The following is a 12075-nucleotide window of genomic DNA, read 5'->3' on the forward strand; positions in this document are numbered from 1 at the left end:
ATATTACTATAAGGGCCTTATAGATAGGTTTTCTCTCTCCCTCTCCCCCTCTCTCCCCCCCCTACAGGAGCCATTTTTTTACTTGCCCTTTCATATGAAAGATGATGATCAAGACCTGGGTCTTTCCCACAAGACAAAATTCAGTGAAGTCTGCCCTCTGAAAATCATATCTAATGTATGACTACCCATATGAATAGCTACATTTATTTTTTAAGAAACCCAAGATCTGTCATGTAATACAGAAATTCTGTAGTAGAGACCCCCATCTCACAGTTGACATGCAGATTAAAACCACTTAGCATAATTAGATGGGGGAAATGGATAAATACATCTAGAATTAAATTCATAAAAATGAAGATGGAATTCATGAGAGTTCTATGGGACTGGGAGACCAAATGAACAGCCAGTGTTGAAATTAATACAATAAACAAATAAATGATAAAGGGGATGGAACAGCTTCCCTAAGAGGAAAGGCTAAAGAGGTTAGAGGAGATGGCTGAGGGGAGATATGATAGAGGTCTTTAAAATCATGAGAGGTCTAGAACAGGTAAAAGTGAATTGGTTATATACTCTTTCAGATAATAGAAGGACTAGGGGGCATTCCATGAAGTTAGCAAGTAGCACATTTAAAACTAATCGGAGAACATTCTTTTTCATTCAATGTACAATTAAGCTTTGGAATTTGTTGCCGGAGGATGTGGTTAGTGCAGTTAGTGTAGCTGGGTTTAAAAAAGGTTTAGATAAGTTCATGGAGAAGTCCATTAACTGCTATTAATCAAGTTGTCTTAGAGAATAGCCACTGCTATTACATCAGTAGCATGGGATCTACTTGGTGTTTGGGTATTTGCCAGGTACTTGTAGCCTGGATTGGCCACTGTTGGAAATAGGATGCTGGGCTTGATGGACCCTTGCCCTGACCCAGTAAGGCAATTTCTTATGCTCTTAACCTACAAATGAATATAATAAACAACCTACAAATTTTACATATGCATTGCTTTATAATATGCATCTTTTTTTATTTAAAAAAAAATGCCATGGAAAATGATTCCATATAACCTATAGTAATGGCACAGTCTAACTGCATTTCTGTTTCATGTGCTGACATTGGATCAGAATATAGAGGGATGAATGGACCCCTCAAATGATCCATCTGGGAAGAGATTTCAAACCTGCCCAACTAGAGCTGCAAGTTGAGAGTGATGATTAGGGAAAAGTAGGATGTGGTCATCCGCACAAGAAGCAGGGAGGTTCCTGGGAGGTAACTGTGTGTTTGCCTCAGTTAAAGAGTCCTGCTACAGAGGGGTCAGCAGGATGTTGAGGGCAGACCTATATGCTCAGGGAAAGAGAAACCGTTAGTGTAGCTGGGTTTAAAAAAGGTTTGGACAAGTCCCTGGAGGAAAAGTTCCTTAACCATTAATAAGGTAGAGTTGCAGAAATCCACTGCTTATTCTTGGGATAAGCAGCTTGGAATTTAGCTACCCCTTGAGATCCTGCCAAGTACTTGTGACCTGGATTGGCCACTGTTGGAAACAGGACACTGGGCTTGTTGGACCTTTGGTCTGATTCAGTATGGCAGGTCTTATGTTTTCTTAAGGCTGATACCTAGACATTTTGGAAACCTCATCTGCAAAGAAGCAAGTTGTGTTTATGAGATTTTTTCCTTCTCAAGTGCTCGGCCTTGCTGATCTTTACAGTGAAATCTGACAGAGGTTAAAATCCAGCCACAGTTAGCTTCCAAGACCAGTTAGGCTTTTGGTTTTGTTTGTACGGTTGTACTTTGTAAATAGACTTTGCTCGCTAAAGTGGATTATTAATGTTTTCAAATTATTATAAATAGTTTTCTTTTGAGAAAGCATATGTTTAAATTTCTTGTGATGGAGACGCAGAAGTAGATCAAACCACCGAGGAGCATCCTGACTGGTTAGTGAAAGATAACTGGTTACACAAGTACAAGCAAGAGACATGTCAGCCAAATGAGCAATCTGATTGGCTGAATATCTTCTGGGGGGTTTTATTCCCTGGTTCAGTAGTAATTTTCTTTAAAAAAAAAAAAAAAAAAAAAGGTACCAGTTTGGGCTCAGTGATGGCCTCCACCTTCCACTCCAGCTGCAACAAAAAAAAAGGAAGCAAGTTAAAAAAGGTTCCAGGTTAACAATAAAAGGTTCTAGATCATTGACCTGGCAGAAATTTAGCAATGCCCTATTTACTTCCCACTGTCTCTACCATTCGACCACCGAAATCCATGTGTACATGAACCAGGTTAGTTCATTTCATCTCTGCAGACTAGGATTCAAGCACATTTACTCTTAAGTCAGAGTGACTAGATGGTCTAGGGCTTTAAAACTGATATGGACTATTAAACTCTGAGGGCCTGATTTTATAAAAGCCATATTGGTTCTCTATTGGGAGGAGTAGCCTAGAGGTTAGAGCAGTGGGCTGGGAAACCAGGATTCAAATCCCACTGATGCTCCTTATGACCTTGGGCAAGTCACTTTACCCTCCGTTGCCTCAGGTACAATATTAAATTATAAGCCCTCTGTGGATAGGGAAATGTAAACTGCTTTTAAGGCCCAAAAAGCAGAATATAAAAATCTAATAAATAAATAAAATTGTGGGTAGAGTGAAATTTAAGATCTTGAGTTTGATCTATAAATGCCTCAGTAGGTCTTGCCGAAGGGAACCTTACTAAGCTGTTGAAGTATTATGAACCAGTTAGAGCGTTAAGATCTGCACAGCAGTGGCTGCTTGCACCTCAGCATTGTCTGTGGCTAATCTGGCTTCCACTAGGAAAGTGGCTTTTTCATGCTCTGCCTCAGACATGTCAAAAGCTGTCCTATAAAAAAGCATCTATCTGATGAGATTTCAGAAACAGTTACATGGTTCTTCGTAGAGTAAGAATTGATTGGAGGATACCACATGACAGTTTTAGTAATAGAAATCAGGCTCATCTGATTTGTTCATTCCAAAGTGGAGATTGTTTTATGAACTCTTTTTATGGCATTGGATATAGGCTGTGAGGGTGAGGGCTCGAAAGAAGGGATTAAATAAAATGTGAGGAGTGAGGGAATGGCAGAAGGGGTTATATAAAGTAAGGAGTGATGGATTTAAAGGGGGATTGATTTTAATTAACGTGTTTGTATTGTTTATGTAAGGATGTTTTATTTTATATTTTAACTTGTTGTATTGTTGTGTTATATGCATTGTATGCTGCCTTTAGTACAACTATACACCATTCAAAACCCACACTTAACCTACTCTTACATTTTTTTATTTAAATTAAACTTATTTATTTCAACCTAACTTATTAAAATTACTATGTGAACTCACACCCAAAAACCATTAATTCCTACCATAATTTTTATAAAATTTATTGGGTGTATGGTAATGCTTCATAAACTACCAAGAGCACTCAACCATTAGTGCCTTGTATATAATTTCTTGTTTAATCATGAGCACCACCGTCCACCCTACCCTATTTTTATTTTATTTTTTAATTTTTTTAATTTTTTAATTTTCAAGGATTTCTCCAAATATGTGTAGGTTTTATATAGTTTTTACAGTTGTTGATTTTACTTTCATTTTTTAGTTCTTTTTATAAAAATTTTGAGTGTGAAAACACTGTACATCGAACAAAGAATACCAGGTCGCCAGAATGTTAAACTAGAGCACTAAATCACACTTATCTCAACGTTGGTAGTTTTCAAAGTTTCTCCATAGCGGCACTTGCCCCAACAAGGCCCCGTTTCAAATGTTCTTCCTCAGGGGAAGCCACTCAAACGATGCATGTTGCAATTCCTTGTTAACCGTTCTTTCGTGTCTTCATTAAAGTTTATACTGAGCTCGCCTCAGTGCTGCTCCTCCACGCTCTTCTTTGCAAAAATGGCGGACCCCCATTTAGTACAACAGCAGGTTATCAAATAAGAATACACAAATTAATTAAGCATTGTTCCTATTTTGGGCCTATTGGAAAAATGCTTAGTAAATAGACCTCTAAATTTGAAATGCATCAGCAGGGAAGAGAGATGTAGCCTCATGCCTCTCAAAGTATCTGCCTCCTATTGCTGCTGTTGCAAATGGATTGTTTTCTTTTTCTTTTGTGTTTTAAAGGTTGGATTATAGTGGACCTTCTCGAGAATTTTTTTTCCTGGTATCCAGAGAGCTTTTCAACCCATATTATGGCCTATTTGAATATTCAGCCAATGATACATACACAGTACAAATTAGTCCAATGTCAGCATTTGTAGACAATCACCATGAATGGTAAGAAGCTTTAGTTTTATGTTCAGTTTTATGTTCCTTTTTATTGCAGCTGTTTCTAAAGATTAATTTGTACAGTATGAGGCAGAGAGTAAAGAGAGATAAGGATGCGAACCTGATAGGGAAAAGAGAGGCTAGAAACCTGGGAAAGAAAAGGAATGAGCCAGGGTGAGAAAAAAAGAGAAACCTGAAGGGGCGTACCTATATTCAAAGAGAAGGGTGGGCCTTTGAGTGGAGAAAGGTTAATGCGGAAAAGATGAAGGGAAAGAGAAAATAGGATGATAGGGAAAGACAACTGAAAAGGTGAATGAGGAAAGAGAGGAAAATGTGAAAAATAGATCAAGAACTGGGTGGGGCCCTGGAAGACTGATAGAGAAGAAGGAGATAATACAAAAAGGAGAGGGAAGAAACCCCTCATTTTGTTTCTATTTTGATCCCTGGCTACAGGTGACCGTGGGATTGAAACTAATAATATACCTAAAAGTTAAGTAGCACTACTGAAATAAGATAAGAAATCTGAAAACTTCAGAACGCCTTTAGGTTCTTCCTTTTGTAGTGATGGTATGGTAATGTCTGCTTCTCTTTATGCTTCAGGTTCAGGTTCAGTGGTCGAATTCTTGGTCTTGCTCTGATACACCAGTATTTATTAGATGCCTTCTTCACAAGGCCATTTTATAAGGCCCTTCTCAGAATGTAAGTAGAAATATTACTTTAAACATTTTTAGGAACGCATAAAATGCAAATTCCAGCTAATGTGCTACAATTGATTAGCATGGTCCTATTTAGTTTTCCTGTAAGCAGGTACTGTAGAAATATTTATGTAAATCAACGTTCATACTTTTGTGGTACCTGAACATAACAATGATGATCACATAACCCTTCACAATACAGTATACAAAGATTCTCCTAGGACAAGCAGGATGGTAGTCTTCACATATGGGTGACATTATCAGATGGAGCCTGGCACGGAAAACTTATGTCAGAGTTTCTGGAACTTTGTGCATACTGAGCATGCCCAGCATGCCCTATTCCATGCGTCCATGCAGGGTCCCTCTTCAGTCTTTTTTTTTCTGTGGAGCTTTCACCTTGTGGTTGAGTGAGCTCGTGGCTTTTCCTTAAGAAATTGCATTTGGAAACTTTTCCACATCCTTTTTGGGTTTTCTCGCATTTTCATTGAACGTAGATCCCTCTCAGTTCCCTCTAGTCTCCCCAGTCAAGGTTTTCAACAATTTGGTAAGTTTAATTTCACTTCTGTTCCCTCCCTTATGGCAGCGGTGCTTCAGTGCCCACTGGCATCGATCACCTGCTGTCACCATCTCTCGATTTTCCCCTTTCTTTTCATTCATCGTGGCCTCATCCGGTTTCCATCAGTGCCTCCAGTGTACAAGGACCATATACATCATGGACCCCCATGAGGTATGTGTCTTCTGCCTGGGAGCATCGCACGACATCTGGGTTTGCTGCATGTGCGCCAAGATGACCCCTAAGGGAATTTGCGTTCAGCTTGACAAGATGGAGAAACTCCGGGTCGAGGAAGTCCGAGCCATCGACATCGGCATCTGCACTGATGGACCTGGGAGCCACACCGATGGTTGGTCTCTTCCATGTCGAGGACATCGGGTTCATCTTCATCGGCCTCCGTACTGGGGAAAGACTGGGCCGAGCCCCAAGGGAAGACAAGGAAGCATCAGCACCAGTCATCTTCGATGCACAATGCCGGGCTCAGGAAGGCGTCGGCTCATGCCGTGATACCCCCGAAGTGACCCCGTGGCGAGGAGTGCCCATCCTCCACCATTGCTGGGGGTCTGCGATGGTATCCACCAATCCTGGTGCAGTCGCCAATCCTCCTCGGGGATACGAGGAAGATTTGGCCACTCCTTTTGCCTCCCAGTCAACTTTCGAGGAGGAGCTAGAGCACAAGGTCCAGATGGCTGTGCAGCGAGCATTGCAGGGCATGGAACTGGTGGCACCATCCCTACTGGAACCACTGCTGGAACAGTTCAACTTGCTTATCAGTGTGTTACCAACCCAGTTGGCACCAGTTCCCGGGAGGCTATCGATGCCCAGCGGGGCACCGATAAGGTGCTCATTGACGGTTCCTCTGCCGAGGAAGCTCCATCAAGGCCAGCGGGGAACCGAGGCCTGCAGCCCCCATCTAGCTTTGCTGGGGCTGGCACCGGTGCTACCGATGCTTGTGCTTTTGGACAAAGGTTGAACACCCAGGGCCCCATCCCCTGTGGACTACAGTGAGAATGAGGCCTCATATGACCCTTGGGGGGACCAAATTGCAGAATCCTCCTCCAAGGACTTGGAGAGTCTCCCTTCAGAACAGTCTGTTCCAGATGAGTGTAAGAAGGTCTCTTCCGGAGGACTTGACCTTCAAAGGTTTTCTAAGGGCGATGATGGAAACCATCCCTTTTCAGTTAATGACTGAGGAGGATGCAAGACATAAGATGCTGGAAATCCTCTAGTTCATGGAGGCTCCTAAAGAGATAGTGGTGGTCCCTGTGTACGAGATCTTTAAGGAATTGTTGCTGAGGATCTGAGAGCACCCCCCTCACAGTACCTCACATCAACAGGAAGGCAGATAGGGTTTACTTCATCCAACAGGCTACCGGATTCGAGAAGCATCAACTGTCACACCAATTAGTAGAGGTCGAATCCGCTCTCAACAAGGCCAAGCTCTCTTGCACCCATGCCTCCTCACCCCCAGACAAGGATCATAGAGCCATGGATGCTCTTGGGAAGAAAGTGCTCCAAGGGGCCATGCTCATTGCCCGCATTGCCTCTTACCAACTCTACATGAGCTAACACGCAACCTCTGGAAACAGGTGCAAGAGGTGGCCAAGTGACTGCCTCAATAGCAGCAAGAATCCCTTCTTATCACTAGTGCATCAGTGCCTGGAGTGTAGAAAACATGAGGTTTGTTCAACCTATGATGTTTTTGAGATGGCATCAAGAGTCTCTGCAGTGGGAATTGGCACCCCCAGGCCTCAGAACTCCAAACAGAGGTACAGGAAAAACTCGCTGACTTGCTGTGCACAGGAGAAAATCTCTTCAGAGATAAGGTGAGGGATGCAGTGGTCCAGTTGCAGGATCACCATGAGACCCTCCAGCAGCTCTCCGCCAGCACCTCAGACCCACCATCCTCATCCAGGAGGTCTGCGAGGCAGGGTCAGAGGAAGTCTTTCTACCGCCAGAGGAAGTACTATCCTCCCACTCCTCACTCCCATTCACAGAGGATGAGCTCCTGTGGCCGTCCAAGGCAACAGAGAGCTACCAAGTCCCAGCTGGCTCCCCAGCCAAATCCTGGATTGAGTTTTGACTGGATGATAGGGAGCATAAGCCTGTATTTGAGACTCTGGACTCCCCAGCTGGGGATAGGCTATGGTTCCTTGCGGACGGTGGTCCAATATAACCTCGGACCAGTGGGTTCTGTCCATCATCCATCAAGGGTACCAATTAAACTTATTGGGTGGCCCACCAAATTGCCCTCCATGCCCATTTTGGGGCCAAAAGCACATCGGGAGGTACTGTTACAGAAGCTCTCCACCCTCTTAATGGCCAGAGCAGTTGAACCTGTCCCACCAAGGCAAAGAAGGCAGGGATTCTATTCCCGGTACTTCCTGATTCCAAAGAGAACAGGGGGACTCCATCCATCCTAGACCTGAGGTCCTTGAGCAAGTTTCTCAAAAAAGAAAAGTTCAAGATGATTTCCATGGACACTCTGATTCCCCGCCTGCAAAAAGAGGACTGCCTATGCCCCCTAGATTTAAAGGATGCATACACTCACATCGAGATCTTCCCAGGTCACAGGAAGTATCTCAGATTTGTGGTGGGAAAAACAGCATTTCCAGTACAGTGTTTCTCTTTGGGCTAGCGTCAGCCTCACATGTCTACATGAAATGTCTGGTCATGGTGGGTGCACACCTCCGCAGACTTGGAGTGCATGTTTTCCTGTACTTGGACAATTGGCTGCTTAAGAGTACCTCTCAGATAGGGGATGATTGGTCCTTGCGCTTGACCATCCGGGTGTTGGAGTCACTAGAGTTTGTCATCAACTATCCAAAGTCCCATCTCAGCACGTCACCTTGATTGGACTTCATAGGAGCCCAGCTAATCACGACTCAAACAAGAGTCTTCCTGCCGCACTCCAGGGCAGTCACCTTGGCGTCCATGGTGGCGGTGATTCAATAGAGCCAGCAGGTTTCAGCTTGGCACATGTTCAGGCTGTTGGGCCACATGGTCTCAACCGTCCATGTTACTCTCTTGGCACGCTTACACATGTGCAGAGCCCAGTGGACCCTGAGATCGTAGTGGCACCAGGCCACACAAAGCCTCTGAGCTCGCATCCGAGTCACTCCATTTCTTTGTCCTGGTGGCAGGTTCTCTTGAATTTGGAACGTGGAATATCTTTCCAATATCCCCCTATCCAAATTGTCCTAACAATGGAAGTGTCCACCTTGAGGTGGAGAGCTCATGTAACAGGCTCTGCACCCAAGGCCTATGGTCCGCCCAGGAAGCATGGTGTCAGATCAACTTCCTAGAGCTCCAGGCGATCAGATACGTGCTATGCACTTTCAGAGATCAGCTGTCCAGCAGAATTGTCCTGATACACCACATCACAATTTGTTTGTCTCTTTCTGTCAACAAGTAGGGAGGCACAGGGTCATACTTCCTGTGTTGGAAAGTGGTCCATATCTGGTCCAGGGCCCTGTCCCATGTGATGGTACTCAGGGCCATGTATCTGGCCGGAAGGGAGAATGTGATAGTGGACAGACTGAGTCATGCCTTCAGACCCCACGAGTGTCTCTGGACCAGGAGGTAGTGAACTGGATCTTCCATCTTTGGGGGAGCCTGGATGTGGACTTGTTTGCATCCCCCTGCAACAGGAAGGTGACTCAGTTCTGCTCCTTGTACAGGTTAGATGGCAAACCAGCCTCAGACGCCTTTGCCCAACATTGGGGCAGGGGTCTTCTGTACATGTATCCTCTGATTCTTCTAGTCATGAAGACTCTCTTGAAGCTTCGCGAGGACCGAAGAACTATGATCCTCATAGCCCCTCATTGGGCGAGACGGATTTGGTTTCCACGCCTTTGGGAGTTGTTCATCCGGAGACCGATCAGTCTGGGGACTTCCCCAGATCTCATCATGCAAGATCAGGGCAGGCTGCGGCATCCCAGCCTCCGGCAGTTCAACCTCCAGGCCCTGTCGCTCACAGTCTGGATGTTGAGAGGTTGATCCTACAGCCACTCAATCTTTCTGAAGGTATGTCTTGGGTACTGTTGACTTCCAGAAAGCCTTCCACTAGACAGTCTATGGACTGACGTGGAGGAGGTTTCTATGTGGTGTGAGCAGAAAGCCTTAGATCTGTTCTCCTGCTTGACTACCTTCTATACTTATCGGAGGCTGGCTTGAAGACCAACTCCATTAGAATTCATCTCATTGCAGTTGGCGCACACCATGAGGTATAGATGGTGCGCCCATCTCTGTATAGCCAATAGTAATACGCTTCATGCAGGGCCTGCTTCAATTGAAGCCTCCCCTAAGACCTCCCGCTGTGTCTTGAGACCTCAATGTGGTGTCAGCTCAGTTGTTGAAAACTTCTTTTGAGTCACTGTGCTCCTGTGACCTGTAGTACCTGACCTGGAGGGTCATATTTTTATTGGTGGTCACTTCAGCGCACAGGGTCAGTGAGCTCCAGGCCTTAGTGACTTATCCATCTTATACCAAATTTTATCATGACAGGGTGGTCTTGCATACGCACTCTAAGTTCCTGCCTAAGGTGGTGATGGATTTCCATCTTAACCATTCAATCATCCTGCCAGCATTCTTTCCCAGGCCCCACTTGTACCAAGGTGAACTTGCACTGGATAGCCTTCTGTGTGGAGTGGACAGAAGCCCATAGACAGTACATATAACTCTTCGTTTCTTTTGACAGGAATAGATTGAGAGTTGCCATTGCCAGACACTATCCAATTGGCAAGCAGACTGCATCTCCTTCTGTTATGCCCAGGCGGGACTGCATCTTGGGGGTCATGTCAAGGCTCATTCTGTCAGAGTCATGGCAGTGTCAGTGGCCCATTTGTGAGCAGTTGCCGTGGAGGAGATCTACAGAGCTGAGACATGGAGTTCTCTCCACAAATTCACATCTAACTACTGTCTGGATAGGGATGGCTGACGTGACAGTAGGTTCGGCAGTCTGTCCTTTGGAATCTCTTTGAAGTGTAGAACCCAACTCTTCCTGCCTAGGGCCCATTGTTTGGGTTCAGGCTGTCTCTCCCCCTCTGTACCAACAGCATTGTGGTTGTTGTGCCTGCTGGCACCTGGTTGGTTCTTGTTGGTCTCCTTTTGTGTTGGGGAGCAGCCTGTAGCTAGGGATTCCATGTGGGAAGACTACCATCCTGCTTGTCCTAAGAGAAAGCAGAGTTGCTTACCTGTAACAGGTGTTTTCCTAAGACAGCAGGATGTTATTCCTCAGGAAACCCGCCCGCCACTCCACAGAGTTGGGTTTCTCCTATTTTTTTGTTTTAATTTTTATTGTAATTCTCTTTTATGAGATTTAAGAAGGACCCTGCATGGACACGTGGAATAGGGCATGCTGGGTATGCCCAGTCAAAGTTCCAGAAACTTTGACATAAATTTTTCATGCCGGGCTCCATCCAATGATGTCACCCATGTATGAGAACTAACATCCTGCTGTCCTAGGAAAACATCTGTTACAGGTAAGCAACTCTGCTTTATACAACATATGTCAAAGAACTTTGATGACCAGCTACCTTGGCTGTTTTGTGAGACACTAGTTCAAGTGCCTTTGGCATCCACAGAATGCATCAAAATCCTTTAACTTATTTTTAGTGTGTTTTTTGTAGTACAAAATGCTTATATATTTGGCATGTCCATCTGTGGCACCGATGTCACAGGTGGGGACTAGCAGGCAGGCACACAAATCAAACAGCTCGCAGTAGCATCCCTTGGTTGCCAGGATAATCACACTGAAGGGGAGCCCGATATAGTGTCAGAAAAGCGCATCGCGGGTGAAGTTGGTCAGCATGACATTGGAGGGAGGCAGGGCTGACTGAGGCAGCAAGAGCCAGGCTGCAGGGCCTCAGAAACAGGTCACTTTCATGGCAGTTGCGGGAGTCGCACTATCAGGATGGGACATGTTAAGTGGCGCTGGCCACATAAAAGGTCAAATCCACTCCAATGGCAGACGCAGGGAGCAGGCCTTAGTGATTTGTGCACGGTAGGGAGGGAGATGGTGGTGGGGAGAAGGCAAGGGGTTTGTCTGGGAGAATGTGGTTGCCATGTTAGTCTGCTTGGATACACAGAAATGACAGTAAGCAGTCTTTTTATTGGACTGGCTTGTGTACCATTTCTGACTAGCTTTTAAGAGCAACGCTCCTTTCATCAGGTCAAGGCAAACATGCTTGTATCCTAAATGTTTGTATATTCCACTTACTAATCCCATATTTAATGGTATTTTCTTTCTATTATAGAGAGAAGGAGCTAGTTAAGATCCATTAAACTACAGAACTAGTAAAACCAAAGCCAATAATGAAATGAGATTTATAGAGTAATTTAATCAGAATGGTAGAAACCCCTTTCCAGGTCAGTTTTCAAAGTGTTTTATGCAGGTAAACACATGTTTGACCCCCTTAAAAAGGGCTTATGAATAGTGCAGAGCCTCAGCGCAGGTAAAACTACTTTTACCTATGGGAGTAAAAGGCAGTTTCTGGGGGTGGGGGGAGGTTGGATGTATGCACAGAAATTTGATTTTAAACTCTCTGCGCATACTTTTCCCCCCATGGATCCACC

The 12075-nt window shown here is 44.7% G+C and overlaps 1 protein-coding gene across 3 annotated transcripts in view; it reads left to right on the top strand.

Moving 5' to 3' along the window:
* Nucleotides 1-12075, top strand: part of HECW2 (HECT, C2 and WW domain containing E3 ubiquitin protein ligase 2) — a 646010-nt gene that overhangs the window by 620497 nt on the left and 13438 nt on the right. For all 3 annotated transcript variants that reach the window (XM_029606070.1, XM_029606068.1, XM_029606069.1), the window contains exons 22-23: nt 4108-4260; nt 4852-4950. In XM_029606070.1, the coding sequence (XP_029461930.1) occupies nt 4108-4260; nt 4852-4950 (252 nt within the window). The remainder of the gene's footprint in view (nt 1-4107; nt 4261-4851; nt 4951-12075) is intronic.

Source organism: Rhinatrema bivittatum, chromosome 6, assembly GCF_901001135.1.
Source record: "Rhinatrema bivittatum chromosome 6, aRhiBiv1.1, whole genome shotgun sequence".
Classification (NCBI taxonomy): Eukaryota; Metazoa; Chordata; class Amphibia; order Gymnophiona; family Rhinatrematidae; genus Rhinatrema; species Rhinatrema bivittatum.